The 19,354-nt window shown below is 42.1% G+C and overlaps 1 protein-coding gene across 1 annotated transcript in view; it reads right to left on the bottom strand.

Annotated features, from left to right (window-relative positions):
• Positions 1–18,953, bottom strand: part of sos2 (son of sevenless homolog 2 (Drosophila)) — a 234,022-nt gene extending 215,069 nt beyond the window's left edge. The window contains exon 1 of the mRNA XM_072489811.1: positions 18,272–18,953. Within this exon, the coding sequence (XP_072345912.1) occupies positions 18,272–18,349 (78 nt within the window). The 5' untranslated portion in view covers positions 18,350–18,953. The remainder of the gene's footprint in view (positions 1–18,271) is intronic.
• Between the last annotated feature and the right edge of the window lie 401 nt (positions 18,954–19,354).

The following is a 19,354-nucleotide window of genomic DNA, read 5'->3' as shown; positions in this document are numbered from 1 at the left end:
AAATCTGAACAGAAATATTCAGCAGGCCAGGCAGCATCTGTGGAATGAAAATAAGAACTACAGATGCATCAGGTTTTAAACATACACAAAGGCACGGAAAACAGATCTGAAGGGAGGGGAGCAAAGATGCAGCAACTGCCCATTCACCTTTTCCATTCCCAGCATTCAGGGCCCGAAGTACTCCCTTGAAATGAAACAGTGCTGCTCAGGGTACTGTCTCCTCCATATTGGAGAGATCAAAGGCAGACTGGGTGATAGATTTGCTGAACACCTCTGTTCAGTCTGCAAACATGAAACTACCTTCTGGTTGCTAACCATTTTAATTTGCCAAACCAAACTGAGACACCTACATTGTTCCAATGAAGTTCAATGGAAACTAGAAGGGCAGTGCCTCACCTCTCAATTAGGCACTTTATAACTTTCTGGACTTGACATCAAGTTCATAGAATCACAGAATCCCCACAGTGCAGAAAGAGGCCATTTGGCCCATCGTGTCTGCACCGACTCTCCGAAAGAGCCCCCAGCTTATCCCTGTAACTCCACCTAACCTTTTGAGCACTATGGGAAAATTTAGCATGGCCAATTCACCTAAACTGCACATCTTTGGACTGTGGGAGGAAACTGGAGCACCCGGAGAAAACCCACGCAGACATGGGGAGAACGCACAAATTTCACAGTCACCCAAGCTCAGAATCGAACCAGAGTCCCTAACACTGAGCAGCATTGCTAACTACTGCACCACCGTGCCGCCCTACAACAATTTCAGATCATAACTACTGCTCCCATCTTTTGGGATATCAGATGCTGACCATGATTCTGCCATATATTTAGGTTGCATTGTGTACCAAAAACAACCTCTCTCTAAATGTTGGAAAGACCAAGGAACTGATCATCGACTTCAGGAAGCATAGCACGACACACACTTCCGTCTACATCAATGGCTCTGAAGTGGAGATGGTCGATAGATTTAAGTTCCTGGGGGTCACCAGCACCAACAGTCTGTCCTGGTCCACTCACGTTGATGCAACAGTCAAGAAAGCCCAACAACGTCTCTACTTCCTACGGGAGCTAAAGAAATTTGGCATGTCTGCATCGACTCTCACAAACTTCTAGATGTCCAATAGAGAGCATCCTGTCCGGCTGCATCACAGCCTGGTATGGCAACTGCTCGGTCCAAGATTGCAAGAAACTGAAGAGTGTGGTGAACTCAGCCCAACGCATCACACAAGCTTGCCACCCCCACATTGATTCTGTATACACCTCCTGCTGCCTCAGGAAGGCAGACAGCATTATCAGAGACCCCTCCCACCAAGGCATTGCCTACTTCCAGACCCTTCCATCAGGCAGAAGGTACAGAAGTCTGAAGACCCACACATCCAGATATAGGAACAGCTTCTTCCCCACAGCTACAAGGCTCCTCAACGACTTCCCTCAGACTGATCTGTTCCCTGTAAGAATACTATTCACAACGTCCTATGCTGCTCTTGCTCATGTACTTGCTTTGTTTGGCCCCTTGTTCCGCATTGTAACCATCACTGTTTGTCGATGTACCATTTGTCAATGTTCTCTGTTGATTATTCTTTTTGTCTACTATGTACGTACCCTTGGCTGCAGAAAAATACTTTTCACTGTACTTCGGTATATGTGACAATAAATCAAATCAAAAATTATTCTAGCCTTCCATCCTCTCACAGACCTTCCCTATTGTCCTCTCATCCCTCCTCCCCTCTCCTTGCCTTTGTATTTGCGTACAATCTGTGGTATGTGTACCATGTTCTACTTCTAATGAAAAGTTACCAGCCAGAAATATTGAGGGGAGGGATTTTCTATGCCCCCGCTGCATGTTTCTTGGTGGCTGGAGGTGACCTGCCGTTGTCCAGCAATGGGATTTCCCATTGAATCCATCCCTGTCGCCGGGAAACCCATGGCAGGGTTCACCATTGGCGGGACTGAAAGATCCCGCTGGCAAGAACGGCCAGAAAATCTCTTCAACCCCCCCCCGCCCAATTAACTCTGCTGCTCTCTCCACAGATTCCAGCCTTTTCGGTTTATATCCCAAAAGATGTGAAGCACTGTTTAATTGGATTCATACCAGAGTAAAGTAGTGAAGTTTCTACAGACTATAGCTTTTAATTAAAAAAACAACTTTCAAGGTATAAACTGCTGTTCCCCTGTTTTGCGTTCTTGGAGCAAAAACATCAGTTATTTGTGTTTTAGTTGGTGCTAAATAAAGCCAAAGCTGCGCCAAACATATTTTTTTTAAACACTGGTGTTGAGCTAAGTGCAGATTGTAGAATGGTTACAGCACAGGCCATTCAGCCCTCTGTATCCCTGCTAGTCTCCAAGAGCAACTCATCTAATTCCAATGCCTCCACTCTTTCTCTTGAAACTGTTTTTTTCTCCAGAAAATTACCCATTTCCCTTTTGAAAACCATGAATGACTTTGCCTGCATCACAACACTCGAGCATTGCATTCCAAATCCCTATCTACACACTCCTAAAAGAATCATAGAATCCCTACAGTGCAGGAGGCCATTCAGCCCATTGAATCTGCACTGACCCTCCAAAGAGCACCCCACCTAGGCCCACTCCCCCACCCCAACCCCGCAACCCCACCTAAACTTTGGACACTAAGAGTCAATTTAGCATGGCCAATCCACCTAACCTGCACATCTTTGAGTTGTGGGGAGAAACCGGAGCACCCAGAGGAAACCCATGCAGACATGGGAGAACAGTCACCTACGGTTGGAATAGGACCCGGGTCCCTGGCACTGTAAGGCAGCAGTGCTAGCCACAGTGCCGCCCTAAAGGTTTTCCGCACGTCACCTTTTGTTCTTTTGCCAATCACCTTAAATCAATGTCTTCTGATTCCCAACCTTTCACCAAGAGGAACAGTTTCTCCCTATTTTTCTGTCCAGACCCCTTGCAATTTTGAACAGCTGCATCTTAACCAATGCTTCTCAAATCACGATTTCCATACTTCTGCCAGCAACCCAGCACATTAATGATCTGACTGCATTTGCAGAATAACAGCATTACCTTCCCAAGACCAGAGCTTCAACATAAAAGGGGCCCTAAAACACTTGCAATTTTTAATCAGGTACAATGCCTTCATCTGACGATGCTTGAAAGGTTAGCCACTCCTGATCTTGATTAACAGTTTTGTGTGGTCATAGGAAGAAGTTTACATTGCATATACAAAACAGCAAATAAGTCCACTTCACTTCTGTCCAATCTTTGACTTTATATTGGCAAAATGCCATGGCTGCTATGGAAAAATTACAAACACTGAGCAAACAAAGCTATCCTTCAGAACAAAAATCAAAGTTGACATTCCAGTGCAGTAGTGAGGGACTGCTGCACTGTCCGAAGTGCTATCTTTTGGGTAAGATGCTAAAATGAGGTCCCATTTGCTCTTTCCAGTGGCTATAGAACATTCATGATACCATTTCAAAGAAGAGCAGCAGAGTTATCCCTGGTGTCCTGGCCAATATTTATCCCTCATTAATATGTGGTCATTACCGCATTGTTGTTTGTGGGAGTTCACGGTGTGCAGAATTGGCTGCTCCTTCATTACAACAGTGACCACACTTCACAAGTGCTTCAGTGGCTGTAAAGCACTTTTTGAGATGCCCAGTGGTCATAAAAAGTGGTATATAAATACAAGTTTTTCCTTTATCCAATGATAACGAAATTGGGTAGTGAGTTTAGCTACAAGTTGGCATTCAATACAAACTTTAAATTAATATCAATCATAAGTGGAATAATCAAATCAGTACCCACCTTGGAATACAAATATTTACAAATTACTCAATACTTTGTAACTGATACAAGTGAAGAGGACACTCAGTAGAGCGCATACCACAGACTTACTGTGCTAACTCAATGTTATTACAATTATACAGCCTTTCCTTGAGGCTGTTACCTGGCTGGTTGGTGGTCTGTAACTACAAAGCTGAATTTTCTTTTCCCCATTAGGAGCTTTCATCTCACTGAGGAGCCTTGAGACCAATCCACATCCAACAACCTGCTCGGAAAACTCTGCCCACATCTTGACACTTTCTCAAGGGCAATTAAGGATGGACAATACATGTTGGTCTAGCCAATGACACCCACATCCCACAACCAAATAAATAATATCACCACAGAATCCAAGACATCCATAACATTCTAAAACAATCAACAACATTCAAAATAAAACCTATAACATTCTAAAAACGTAAATTTACCATATCTCCCAATGTTAACCAACATTTTTTTTAAATTCCAGGATCCATATCCGCATCTTTGCCAAAAACGAATCAGTTTCTTCCTTGGGCTATACCCTTTCTGTGTACCAGGTAATGCTGAAATCTATCTAGTAGATTTGGAGATATAAGGCGGGATTTACAGACCACCCTGCCGCATGGTTTTCGGAGGGGGCCCGCCAGCGGGATCTACTGGTCCCATTATTGTCAATGGGATTTTCCATTGGCAGCACCCCTCGTCGCCGGGAAACCCGTGTGAATCTCGGTAAATCTCGCCCATATTGTTTAGTGTCAAATAGACTAACAAATAGGGACTTAAAACATTCCTTCTGCCCACCTTCAGTGGTGGAGGCAAGTATATAATAACTTCAAGCAACTAATGCAAAACGAATCATAAGAGTAACAAGAAACATACAGAAACACCAGTTTTATAGTCAATGTCCCATGGTATTGCACACAAGGTGTTAAGATGAGGCATATAGTCATGTCCGTCAGGATTAGAAGAGGGGGATAACCTGGAAGGGGGAGCAAGGTGGAGAGGAGAGCAAAGGAAAGGAGAGAGCCTTTAGGTGGCTGATATTGAGAAAATCACTAGAACAAACTTTTATTAACCGAATGGCCTGTTTCTGTTATGCAACTCATCGTGATTCTATAAAATTGTTTACTTTTAAAATTATCTACAAAAGGATCACCCCTCCTTCCCCAACACCACCCCAACACTGCCACTCTTCTTGGCTTTGGTTCCTGGGGATTTCCAGCTGCTGTGGACAAGTATGTGTGGAGAAATGCATTATGGGAACTGCACCACAAAAACCCAGGTCACTTGACAAAAAGACAGAATTAGGACTGGGAAGTTCTCACTTCTTGTTGAAAAATGTGAGAAACATACATGAATCATTTCAGTTTAGTCTTAATTTGTTCCTGTTGAACTACGGTATCCCAGAACAGCAATAACCCCAGGCAGAAAAATCATAAATAACTGTGACAAGGGAAAATAACTTCAATTGAAGCCAATCCAGAGCTGAAGCTTTTTCTGCATGAGTCTAGAAAATGTATGTTTACATCAAGTTCAGAGAGATATAATGATTAAGATTCTTTGATGCGAGCCTCTGCCAGCCAAAATTAATCATGGAAAACAACCAGCTTGTTTCAGTGCCCGTCACTGGAAGTAACAGCATCAATGACAGTTTCAGTAAGAATTCAAATTAAGCATGGCATGTAAGGGGAATTTTAAACAGACTAACTGAGAATGCAGTGTTTGAACTCTGCCGTGTGACCCAGACAACTTCTGTGGCAAAAAGTCCACTTTTGGTTATAGAATCTGATTTGTTAGTTAGGTGGGACAAATGATGGGGGATGAGCTAGAACTTAGCTTGACTGGCTTAGGTGCTGGCAAGGAATTTTACGTTCTTTTTTCTGAAACTGGCTGCAGTCTTTCGCCTCAATCAGTAAATTACATAGTTGAAGAGTTGATAAATGGACTACATGGGGCTGACATGAACTTGATCCAGTGGTCTTGATTCATTCTTTGAAATGCACATGAGAGGCTTTAGGGAGGAAAGAGCAAAGCTACTTGCATTTTAAAACATATTTTCTAAAACTGATGAATATATAACATTTGTAATATTTATCTAAGGCACACCATATTTTTCCGGAGATCAATCATGCAACATACTGTTGAAGTAAATTTGGTGCATTCTCGTAATAAGTGAATCAGTCACATTTGGTTTGCAGTTGGACCACAATAAATCAGAAACTGTCATTCAAGTTCCACACTACTAGTCTGCTACTGCTCACTATAAATGCAAATTTGTAGAATGTAGTACTCAATAAATCTCAAATTAGATTTTAAAAATATATTGCAACCTACCATTTTGAGTCAGAAATGTATTATATTAAAATTATACCAAAGACTAAAATATTGGATTTTTAAAAAAAACATCATAACCTACAAGTCATTTCCAGAAACAACCTGCCATCTGCTGAGTCACTCATGAAGATTGGCTGAAATCAGATAATTAACGTGTAAAGCTGGAGTTAATTTCAACAATTGTCAACCATATGCTCAACTGCAAATCATGCATTCATCTCGTTCCAGAGAAACAAGCGAATATCAAGGTCTTAACTAAGACTTTTTTTTAAAATAAAGGTCAGTATTGCCAGCATGCTGCTAAGTTCCCTTCTATTTATGTCATCTTGATGTGCTAGAGCTTCATCCAATATCTCCTATCCATAGCAAGTTATTATTTATGAGGAACATCATTTAAATATACCTATGTAGAATTCCTACAGTGCAGAAGGAGTCCATTGAGTCTGCTTTGACCCTCTGAAAGGTCCTAGGCCCACTCTCCCCATTCCCATCACCCCACCTAACCTGCACTCTCCCCATTCCCATCACCCCACCTAACCTGCACATCTTTGGATACTAAGAGACAATTTAACATGGCCAAACCACCTAACCTGCACATCTTTGGACTGTGGGAGGAAACCGGAGCACCTGGAGACACAGACATGGGGAGAATGTACAAATTCCACACAAACACTCAAAGTCGGAATTGAACCCGGGTTCCTGGCGCTGTGAGGCACTGTGCCACCATGCCGCCCCAAAAAATACTTAATAAATAAAACCTAGCCCATGAATGAATTTTTTTTTAAAATCAGGAGTCTTCTGTACTCACTCAAAGAAAAGGAACAGATCCCTGTTTTAAGAAGAATATAAATATTCCACTTTTGTACATTATTGGCAAACTATATAATTTCCTAACACACTTCACAGCTGATGAAACAAATACAAGTTACAACTGACATGGTTTTTGTTTATTTGACAAATATGTTTGGGAGATGGGGGAGCGGGTTAGTCACTGTTTAAAAATAAGGGGTTGCCCATTTAAAACAGAGATGAGGAGAAATCTTCTCTCAGAGGGTTGAGAGACCCCGGAACTCTCTTCCTCAAAGGGCAGTGGAAGCAAAGTCTCTGAATATTTTTATGGCAGAGTTGGACAGATTCTTGATTAACAAGTTGTTGTTCTAAAGGATGGTAACAAAATCAATTTCAAAACAGAGTTGGTTTACCTATGGCATCACAAGAACATATGGGGCCGTAACTTCTGAGCTCCCCAGCAGCGGATTTGTAGGGGTATCCTAAAGATGCACTGTGGAGCACCTCTTGGATCTTCAAAGGTAAGGATTTGCTCAGCTAACTTTCTCTGAACAATTGTCCTGCGGTGGGAACCATATGAAAATGGGGTCCCCCTCCCCACACCCTCGACCTTCCAGGGGACACCCTTCAACCCCCAGGGGACACCCATCAACACGACTACTGCCCACATGGGACTCCCCTCACCTCCAACATTGCTGGTGTAATGTACCTTCCAGCTAGTGGCATGAGCATCAATCACTTTTATCTCACCTTTTCAGATTGCATTGTATTTGCACTGCGAATTGTTGGCAATCCAGATTGATAATTAACACAACAATGGCAGCATCACATCAGGGACCGCAAGAGCATTGTGCCCAATGACCTTTCTCCTTACCCAGTGAAATTTAAGGGTAGGAGAAGCAGAGCAGGTGACATTAAAGAAAATAGGATATTAAAGATGAAATAAAGTCAGAAAACAAAACAGAAAGAAGGAAATAGATAATGAAGCATAAAATAAAAGAAAAGGATAAATTAAGAAAAAAATTAAATGTGTAAACAGAAAAAGAGCATCATAATCCGGCTGTTTTTGGGAACTGTTGTATTAGTCCTTGAGAATTTATGAATGAATAGTAGGTGTATGAAGTGTACAGAATTTTTGAGTCACAAATTATTAAACCAGCATGATCACCAAGATCAGGAACAGTGAAACTGCTAACATCGAAACAGCTGGATTTTTAAAAATTCATCCCGTTCACCTAAGAGTTGGGCGTTGGTGTAGTGGTGTTGTCACTGGACTAGGAAGTCAGAGAGCCAGGGTAATACCGTGGCAGATGGTGAAATTTGAATTCAATAAAATATGGAATCAAAAGTCGAACGATGACCATGAAACCATTGTCGAGTGTCGTAAAAACACATCTGATTCACTAATATCCTTTAGGAAGAAAATTTGCCATCTTTATCCGTCTGGCCTACATGTAATCAGATTCACAGCTACCTTAAAAGCCTTCTGAAATGGCCCAGCAAACCACATTCAAGAGCGCAATAATTGCTGGCGACTCACATGCCATGAATGAATAATAAAATATACTGGTATGATACAATGGGGTTATTTACTAATCTTACATCAGATCTAAATCACATTTCTGAGTTCTGAAATAGCTTTTTATCCTAAAAATCCCCGATCATCAATACCACTGAGATGGCATGCACTGTACAAAAATACCACCAAGACATTTTTTTTTAAAGTGTTTTCACTATCTGCAGGAATTAATTTAACTGTTCTCTTCCTGGACCTTACCTTTAAGACGGGGTAGCAAGTCAGGACCTAAATCCATATTATTAGGGTTCTGATTATATAAATTATTAGCCCTAAATAGTATGATGGGAATAATTTGAATGAAGGATGCAAGTACAGCAATTTGTTGAAATGCAATGAATTTCAATGGAGTGCCTCATGTCAAGTGCGCAATGTTTAGGTTTTAGCAGGGCCAAAAAGTGGTGCAAATTGTCCAGTCTAGTGAGAATCTAAATCCATGCCATACCTTTCCACCATCACAAATTGCAGGATTTATCATGAACTAATTAAATTTTTTAATAAATTTAAAGTGCCCAGTTATTTTTTTCCCAATTAAGAGGCAATTTAGCGTGGCCAATCTGCCTATCCTGCACCATCTTTGGGTTTTGGGGGTAAGGTCCACACAGACATGGGAGAATGTGCAAATTCCACACGGTGTAGCCACCTGGGTTGGCCACTTCCCGACTTAAAATGGAGAACCGCAAAGGCTGAAGGGAAATTCAGCCAACACAGGCAAAGACTAGCAAATACAGAAATCATGTATATTGGAACCTGCAAAACAACCAGACAGTACTGAAACCAGCAACCATCTGCATAGTAATGTAGCAGCCATCTACATAGTAATGTGAGATTCCCAGGCACAATGGCAACAGTTAAGGTAAATAAAGCCAAGCCAGACTTCTTGGCGCCAGCAGGAGCCAAGACAAAGGAAGGCCAATGGACACTTAGGGACCCCCCAGCGATCAGGGAGCCGCTCCAGCATTAGAGAAATCGATCCAAGTGATCGGAAAGTAGTCCAATCACTTGGAACCAGGTACGGGGTCCGCCCTGAAGGACGGGAAGCCCCTGGGGACTATAAAGTAAAGCCCCCAAGTTCAAATCGTCCTTCTTTGGCAGGGTCACTCAGCAACTTGAACCAACCCTTGACAGTGACCTGCCTCGCTGCCTCCAACCAAGTAAGTCTCAAGTCAACGCTCGCTACGAGATAGGCGCTCCTAGCTACAAGTCTATACCAGCTTTTGAATCCTGCTGACTGAGGAACTGAACGAAAGGCCCTTTGTTCCCCTGACCTGGTGGGCCCGTCCAAAGCTAAGTATAGGCCTTTTAGTGATAGGAATAGACTAGAAAGTAGAGTTTATGCATGAGTAGTGATTTACTGTGTATAATAAATGTGTTTTGATTTGAATCTTACTAATTGGTGTGTTGAGTTATTGATCATTACGTGAACTTGAACCTCGTGGCGGTATCATAAAGATACCTGGTGACTCTAGAGCACAGGTTAAACAAACAGAGCAAATTACGATTTAAGAGCCAACCAAAAGTTAGCAACAACGGACAGTGACCCGGGGCCGGGATCAAACCCAGGTCCTCAGCGCCATGAGGCAGCAGTGCTAACCACTGCACCGCCCTTTTGAACTAATCAAGTTTAGCACAGCAAGCTCACAATTATTTTTACAGCAATTTCTGGGCCAATACAATGACAATTATTACTGAGGTTTTGGTATTTTGAAATAAACTTAAAATACCCAATTCATTTTTTCCAATTAAGGGGCAATTTAGTCTGGCCAATCCACCTACCCTGCACATCTTGGATTGTGGGGAGCGAAACCCACGCAAACATGGGGAGAATGTGCAAACTTTACACGGATGGTGACCCAGAGCCGGGATCTGGGGCTGGGCCGCCGTGAGGCAGCAATGCAAACCACTGTGCTACCGTGCTGCCCGAGGTTTGAGTAGTTGTATTGTGGTATTGGCATTTTTTTATTGCGTTAAAGTGGAAGGTAAAATTATTCAAAACCAAATGGGCCGAGTAGATCAGAACTTCCCTGAAACTACTGGCCTTCTTTCCTGCGCATCTGTTAACATTAGCTACAGAGGACAGAAAATAGACTCAAAGTAGTACTCTTAAATTTGGAATTATATATGGATACCATATGAAATAATGAAAAAGGCTTTCCAGGTAATGCAAAAATGAAAAGTTACAAACACATCATCAAAAATCCACCAGGACCCCTCAGCTCCTGTATCCATTCCAAACATGGAAAGAGGAGCCGAATTCCAGAGGTGAGCGTAGAGTGACCGCCCTTCACATCAAGGAGCCCTAGCAAAATTGAAGTCAATGGAAATCAAGGGGGGAAACTCATTGGCTGGAGTCATTTACAACACAAAAGGGAGATAGTTGCGGTTGTTGGGAGTCCAGTCATCCCAGTCCCACCATATCTACAGGAGTTCCACAGATTGTGTCTTAGGCCCAACCATTTTCAGTAATGACCTTTCCACCATCATAAGAAGTCAGAAATTAGGATGTTTGCTGATGATTGCACAGTGTTCAGTACCATTCGCAATTCCTCGCATAACAAAGCAGTCTGTGCCCATACAGAAAAACCTGGACAACCGCTTGGGTTGATAAGGGACAAGTAAAATTCACGCAACACAAATGCCAGGCAATGACTATGTCCAATAAGAGATGTAATAGCATCACCATTGTTGAATCCCACATCAGCATCCTGGGGGAGGTCATCACTGACCAGAATCTTAACTGACCCAGCCATATCAATACTATGGCTACAAGAACTCAGAAATTGCGCATTCTGCAGTGAGTGACTTACCTCCTGATTCCCCAAAGCTTGTTCACCTTCTAAAAGAAGCACAAGTCAGAGGTGTGATGGAATACTCTTCACTTAACTGTGATAACTGTAGCTCCAGCAACACAGTCAAGAAGGTTGAAACCATCTAGTACAAAGAAACCCACTTGATTAGGACCCTTTCACACACCTTAAGCATTCACCCAAGCCTGAGTGTTGTCCAGGTTTTTCTGCATGTGGGCACAGACTGTTTTGTTAATCAAGGAATTGCAAATGGTACTGAACACTGTGCAATCGTCAGCAAACACCCTAATTTCTGACCCACCTTGGTAGTCTTGAACACCATTTACAAAAGGCACTGCAGCAACACACTACAGCTTCTTCAACAGCTCCTCCAAAGCACAGATCCCCACCACCTCTATAAGGGCAGTAGGTGCATGGGAGCACCACCACCTCCAGATTTCCCTCCAACTTACAAGCCATCCTAACGTGGAAATATATCGCTGTTCCTTCATCATCTGGGTCAAGGTATGAACTTCCTCCCTAACAGCACAGTAGAAGTACTTGAACCACTGGAGACCGTGTGGTACTGCCTACACAAAGGCAATTCAGATTGGGCAATAAATGTTGGCCTTGCAAGTAATGTCCATAACTCATGAATGAAAAAAAACTCATCCATTTTCTTAATTCAATTCCTTTACCAAAAACAGCATGTGAAGATGTGCCAATTTTCTTCCCTCAATAGATCCAGAAATGAACAACAATCCAAGGACTTTAAGTGTTCACTATTTCCAAGGAATGTAGACATGACTACCAATCGACAATAATAATAATGTTTATTAATGTCACAAGTAGACTTACGGTAACACTGCAATAAAGTTACTGTGAAAATCCCCTAGTCGCCACACTACGGCGCCTGTTCAGGTACACGGAGGGAGAATTCAGAATGTCCAATTCACCTAACAAGTATGTCTTTTGGGACTTGTGGGAGGAAACTGGAGCACCCGGAGGAAACCTCATACTCACAGAGACATGCAGACTCCACACAGACAGTGACCCAAGCCGGAAATCGAGCCCGGGTCCCTGGCGCTGTGAAGCAACAGAGCTAACCACTGTGCTACCATGACGCCCCATTGCCACTACTGTTTCAATAATATGTTATCGTAGTTTTGTGAATTCCTTATTGTCCTGTGTAGACTTGGAACTAATATTCTGCATAGATCTTTGTCTTGCAAGTCATTAATTGCATTTTGTTTGAGCATAGCCATGGAATGGCATGCTGAAATGACAGGTGGTAATAGATTTATCACTAATGGTAGCGGCCAGACCAATATATGGTGATGGATGAAAAAACATGCAATATGCATATTGGCATATTAAAGTTGATTGGATTAAGTGGGACATGTTTTCCTGTAGCATACGGGTGCCAGTACACAAAATAAGCCTGATGCTAACATTAAGCATGTAATGTGAGCATTAAAGATATCAGTCTAACCTGACATGTCTTCTCATGACAGATACATATATTACACAAAATAAGCCGGATGCTAACATTAAGCATGTAATGTGAGCATATAAGATATCAGTCTAACCTGACCTGTCTTCTCATGACAGATACATATATTACACAAAATAAGCCGGATGCTAACATTAAGCATGTAATGTGAGCATATAAGATATCAGTCTAACCTGACCTGTCTTCTCATGACACAAACGTATATTAGACACCCATACACATTTCAGTAGTGGTTACTTGATTGTGAATACAAATGAGAACATTACCAGTTCCATTTCCTTTCTTCCCCAGGATAGTGCCATTTCTAAAAGTTTTTTCACAGGTTGTTGTCGACAAGGACACACTTAATATCCATTCTTGGTGATTATGATGTGGTGAGCCTTTCCTGGTATATTGCAGTGCTCATGATAATGATACCCACAGTGGTGATAGATGGGTAATTACAAGACTCTTTCCAAGTGACAATGAACAAATTAGAATATTTGCCCACATCAGGGTGATATAGGGCTTGGAGGGAGCTTCAATGTGATAATGCTCCCATAATATAATTTTTTTTTAAAAATCGATATTCTTGGACCTACTCATTGAGAGAGCTCGCAGGTAAGGTAGATACAATCAAAGGCACCTTGATGAGCTGCTATATAATATTCTGCAAATCATACATATAGTGCATTGAAGGAGGATATGGATATTAAGTCCAGTATACTGCTCTGTCCTGAATAGTGTCAAGTTTCTGGACTGTTGTAACTGCATCCATCTAAGTAAACAATGATTATTCTCTCACACTCCTTAATTAAGGATTGGGGATAGAAAGAAGTTCCAAAGTGCATCATTCACCAAATACTTGGCCTCTGTCCTATTCTTGTTGCCATTGTTAACAATTTCCCTAGTTCAGCTTCTCGTCAATGGTGGCTGCCTTGGTATTGTTTTTTAGGAACTCGGCAATGGTGGTTTTGTTGAAACTCCAGGAGAGAAGGCTATGCTTACCCTGGTTCATGGTGGTCATTACCTGGCACCTATGAAGCACAAGTGCTACCTGTCATTGTTTAGCTCAAGTCTAGTTACCATCCCAATCCTGCTGTCAGCTGGCACGGACAGCTTCTTTACTGGAGGAGTTATGAATGGAGTGAATATTAATGAACAGTGCAACACCCAAAGGCGGAGGGAAGATATGGTTGAAGCAACTTGAAGGTGATTGAGCGGAGGACATTGTTGAAGCAGCAGAATTTATTTGGCTGAGGACACTTGCGTGAGGAACCCATACAGCAATAACCTAGAGTTACGATTGGTCTCTTGACAATCTTCCTTTATGTTGAGTATGATCCCAGCAACTGGATGAGTTTGTGCTTTGAAGCATTGCTCTCCCCACTACCCACCAGACCCACTCAAATCAAGGCCATGGTGAGTTTTGGTAGAGTCCAAACTAACCATCAGCAAGTAAATTATTAGTAAATCTCATTTTACGGCACCATCGATGTCTCGTTCCTTCAGTTTACTGATCACCAGCTGGAGGCAGATAGGCTAGCAATTGGCTAGGTTAGAGTGGTCTTATTGTGGTGTGGGTAGACATACTTGGGTAATCTTACACATTATTAGGGTAGATGCCAACATCATAGCTGTGCTGAAACAGCTTGGCTAGTGAAGCAGCCAGTTCTGGTACACAGGCAGCACTGAAATCAGGATGTTGTTCAGGCCATAGCCTCATCATGTATACAACGAGGTCAGCTTTGCATGATTGTCCTGACTAAGACCTATCAATGCATAACAGATCAAACTTACGACCTTTGGTCTCCATAGCATAGTCGTATAATCATATACACTCCACCATTTGGTAGATTAATAGCTTTTTAAATATATATTTGTACTCATCCATCCTATAGCAACCTATTTGGGCCATAACATACAAAATGAAAAGCGGAAAGCAAAAAGTGATGTTCGGCAAGTACTTCCTCATATGAGAAGAACAAAAAAAAAAAGAGGGTGTTACTACATACACACTTCCTGCAACCAGCTATACCACACAAGTGGTAGGGTAAAAATGTGACTGTAACATATCTGGAAACAACATTTTTGTTAAAAGAGTGAGATAATAATATCCCAACTAAAATGGTCACTTAGTAAATGAACAGAAATTATTCCAAACATTGTTTTCAAAATGTGCCATTCTGTGCTTTTGGACATCTAAGCCGAGCTTTCTTATAACAGACAGCCAATAAAAGAAGAATCTTGTCAGCTATATGCCATTCTTCGCAGCAATCCAAAGGAAATATAACAACTGTCCTAGAGAACACAGCGACTGACAAAACCAATTGAAATGGTTTGCCCTTGATTACATTTTACAAATAGACACTAATCAACAATTTTAAGTACCTTCATTTTCCATCTAAAATGCAAGGAAGGCTTTTCTCATTTAAAATGATAAGACAATTAACTCAGAGGAACACAGGCTAAAATACATAATTGGAAAGCTGGTGGTGTTTTAGCAGCCTACAGTTTTACTTTTGGTCAACAAAAATATAATCAGCTGGAGTATTGCATTAGAAATTCCAATTGCTTATTTTATATTAGCCTTGTATTAAATGTAGTATTCCAAGTACATCACTGGCTATAAAGTGCTTTTGGGTGTCCTGAGGCCATGAAAGGTGCTATGTAAATGGAAACATCAATATCAATTACAGGAATCAAGTCAATAACAGCACAATTTCAGACACAATATTGTACTGTTTTGAGTTTTGCATCAGGTGTAGAGTAACTGCAGTCCAGTGTGGAGACATTTTGAGTTCCTCAGCAATCCACTGGGTCACAAGCATGTTTTTGTAATGTAAAAAAACAAGTTGTAATTGTTGCCAATCAATCCTACAGTCGTGACCATGCACTTTTAACATTAGAGCACAACTGGGAGCCCAAAAATATGCATGGACTTGTATGGCAATGAGACAAATAGAATTAATGTCTGACAGTACCATGTCACATTTTACAGGTGTAAGATCAGTGTGCTGTGACTTTAATTTTTCTGCAGAGCAGAATTAAAACAAAATTGCACAGCTATATTTAGAATGCAATTCATTAAAATGCCTATCATATTGATGACTGCATATTATACTTTCTTCAAGAGGAAGTCCCTTATGAGGCAGAAATGACTGCAATATATGAAGAAGCAGTGCTCAAATTGTATTTTAAAATATTCCATCGGGTCAAGTAATAAAAATATTTTGCTCAAATGCTGGAATTTACATTCTTACATAATTTCACAAAAATTAGCTTCAATTGCACCTTCAAGGATTTACCCAAATAATAGATGGTCAACAGAGATGAAAAGTGAATGTTTGTTTCCTTTTGTGACATCACATAGACATTAGTAGGCTTGTATCTATGAAATTCATTCTTGTGTACCCATAAAAGGCATAGATTGCTACAGCATACCCACATAAATATAGAAAGCTATAGATAATTATAATAATCTTTATTGTCACAAGTAGGCTCACATTAACACTGCAATGAAGTTACTGTGAAAATCCCCTAATCGCCACATTCTGGCGCCTGTTCGGGTGCACAGAAGAAGAATTCAGAATGTCCAAATTACCTAACAGTATGTCTTTCGGGACCTGTGGGAGGAAACCAGAGCACCCGGAGGAAGCCCACACAGACACAGAGAGAACATGCAGGCCCTACACAGTGACCCAAGCCAGGAATCGAACCTGGGACCCTGGAGCTGTGAAGCAACAGTGCTAACCACTATGCTACCATGCTGCCCATTTGGGTATAATATTGGGTATAATGGGCAATTTAATACAAATTCCCTCTAGGAGCGGCAGTGGCACAGTGGTTAGCACTGCTCCTCACAGTACCGAGGACCCGGATTCGACCCCAGCCCCGAGTCACTGTCCGTCTGGATTTTGCACATTTTCCCCTTGTCTACATGGGTCTCACTCACACATCCCAAAGATGTGCAAGGTAGGTCAATTGGTGACACTAAGTTGCCCCTTAATTGGAAAAAAAAAAAAATTGGGTACTTGAAATGTTTTCTTTAAAATCCCCTTTATGCAACAAAATATGAACCTTCTGTTTTACAGACAGAATTCTAATTTTATTAGTTCTCAGGCAAACAATGCTACAAAGGTGAGTTTTCTATGGCACAGACAATTATAAATGATATAGGATGTTGGTGCTCCTGTCACGAAATATGATAGGTGCATGGTCAGTAATAATATTGCAAATCTATTGATTACTCCCGAGATGCTGGTCTTCAACCACTCCGGAACCTCTATCATTCATTTCACTAGTGTAGAAATACAAAGCTCAGAAGCATCTACCGTGAAATAAATACTTTTATGTTTTTAAACCAAGATCATATCCTGTGGAAAAAAATAATACAAAATATAAAGCTCAATATTGGGCGGCACTGCTGCCTACGGCGCTGAGGACTCAGGTTCGATTCCAACCCCGGATCACTGTCTGAGTGGAGATTGCACATTCTCCCCGTGTCTACGTGGGTTTCACCCCCACAACCCAAAGATGTGCAGGTTAGGTGGATTGGCTAAACTAAATTGCCCCTTAATTGGAAAAAAATAATTGGGTTCTCTAAATTTTTTATTTAAATAAAGCTCAATATTTTCACTATAAAACCATTCAGCAAAGGAACTTTAATCATTTTATCAAATTTGCTAGAATTTTGTTTTTGGTCTCAAGTGGCCAATCAGAATTGCCCCTCAACAGTTCAAGGCAGGTTAATCTTTGATCAAGTGGTACTGCATTGTTAACAAAAAAATTGATTCCCAGTGTTAAAGCTGCTAATACACGGTTCAAGTGATTCATGTTCTTATTGAAAAATTGTTCTTACAAGTTATACGTGACTCCAGTAATTTAAAATGGAATAGTGCATCTCTACTACATTCTACTTACAAATAATGAGTAATTATTTATTATATTCAAAATACAAAGCCAGACAAAAATGTACTGTTGGTATGTCTGTAATGCTCCCACGGGGGGAGAGGGGGGGGGGGGGGGAATCAAGTTTAAAAAAAACAAGTACAGTAAACCAATTACTGTATCTGAATTCCTTTGATTTACAGCAGAAATCAAGCGAATAATTCAATTGTAGCAATAGATTTTCCCATCATGGCGAATTCGGATTAGAAATGTCAATATTAATCACAAAAAATTACAATGAACGATCAACTGATCACATACATTGATACAACCCAGAAGAATGCAACAGAGAAACATCTGATATTGTTACTGAGCAATAATCATTTAGTCCGCGCAGCTAAAATATTCTCATACAATTCCACTTCAAATGTCAATATTGCACTTGTACCTGCTGCAATTAAATTCACTGATTACACTGGAGACCATTGACACCAACCGAATCTGTAGCGCACAAAAAGTTGCACTCCCATGTACACCATTATCTCTTCCCCAAATATCGATGCTGCATTTGCAAACTTGTTATGAGGAGAGGAGAGGGGGGGGGGGGGGGGGGGGGTTTACCTTGCGTAAAGCTGGTACAAACAGCCCCCGCCATTTCGGACTGTTCTCCTCGCTGAAGAAATCGTAAGGCTGCTGCATGGCTCTGTGACACGGCACTCGGCATCGGCCTCAGCTCCAACCCGGCCACACTCAGCAATCTGAAAACACTCAAGCACTTCTTCCCTTTCCCCCGTTTGTTTGTTTGTTTTTTTTACAACAAGTGAGGACGCATATCAAGTCCGAATCCTCACAGTTCGTGCATTACTCAGCATGGCAGCCGCGGTCAGAGAGGAGAGGAGGAAAAGGAGAAATGATTGATCAGGCGGCCGAGGCGAGAGTTCACAGACATCCCGGGTTAAATAATCCCCCTCACGCCGCCCGGTTCCAACTCCACGGCCTTTTTTTTCCTTGCGCTCGAATCCGATGAGCCGAACCTCTCTCTCTCTCTCTCCTCCCCGGCCAAGTCCTCTCTGGGCTGGACCCGCGATGACCGCCCCTTTAATGTTGACAACACGATCGGCCGTTGAAGAAGCGCGCGACGCCCTGCGCGCGGGGGCCCTTCCGAGTATCGGCGGCCGGCGGCTCAAGCGCAGCTAGTGAAGGTCCCCGGGACTCGGCCGGTGTGTCGTCCGCTCTGCTTCATCTCTCCCAACCATGTTAGCGAATGGACGCTCCAGCTGTCAATCACCGATCGCGGAACGTTCCATCTGCTGCCTGCAGGGGTCCCCCTAACCCCCCCCCCCCCCCTCGTGCGCACGCGCGCTCCCCGGCCACCCTCTCCTCGCGCTCCTTTCTTGCGCAGCCTTGCCTGCCGAACGCCGCAAGAGTCGGAGGGCGGAGCGTTGGGACAGCCGAGGAGCGCTGAACTCACTCATTCTTCAACGCCGGCCGCTTAATGTTGTTGCCCAGACCATGGGGGGGGGTTTACATCTGTGGTGGTGGGACCCGTTTGTCCCCTCGTAGGAATACATCATTTTATTTTGGATTTATTCCTGATTATATTACGTCTATACACGTCTACGCGGACAATTTAATTTCTAGACAATCTTTGCTAAATGCAAATGTCTCAGATAAGGGAAACTTTGCATTAAATGTCACAATTTG

Source organism: Scyliorhinus torazame, chromosome 2, assembly GCF_047496885.1.
Source record: "Scyliorhinus torazame isolate Kashiwa2021f chromosome 2, sScyTor2.1, whole genome shotgun sequence".
NCBI classification, from domain to species: Eukaryota; Metazoa; Chordata; class Chondrichthyes; order Carcharhiniformes; family Scyliorhinidae; genus Scyliorhinus; species Scyliorhinus torazame.
The sequence above is the reverse complement of the archived record's forward strand: the minus strand, read 5'-3'. Positions and strand labels throughout refer to the sequence as shown.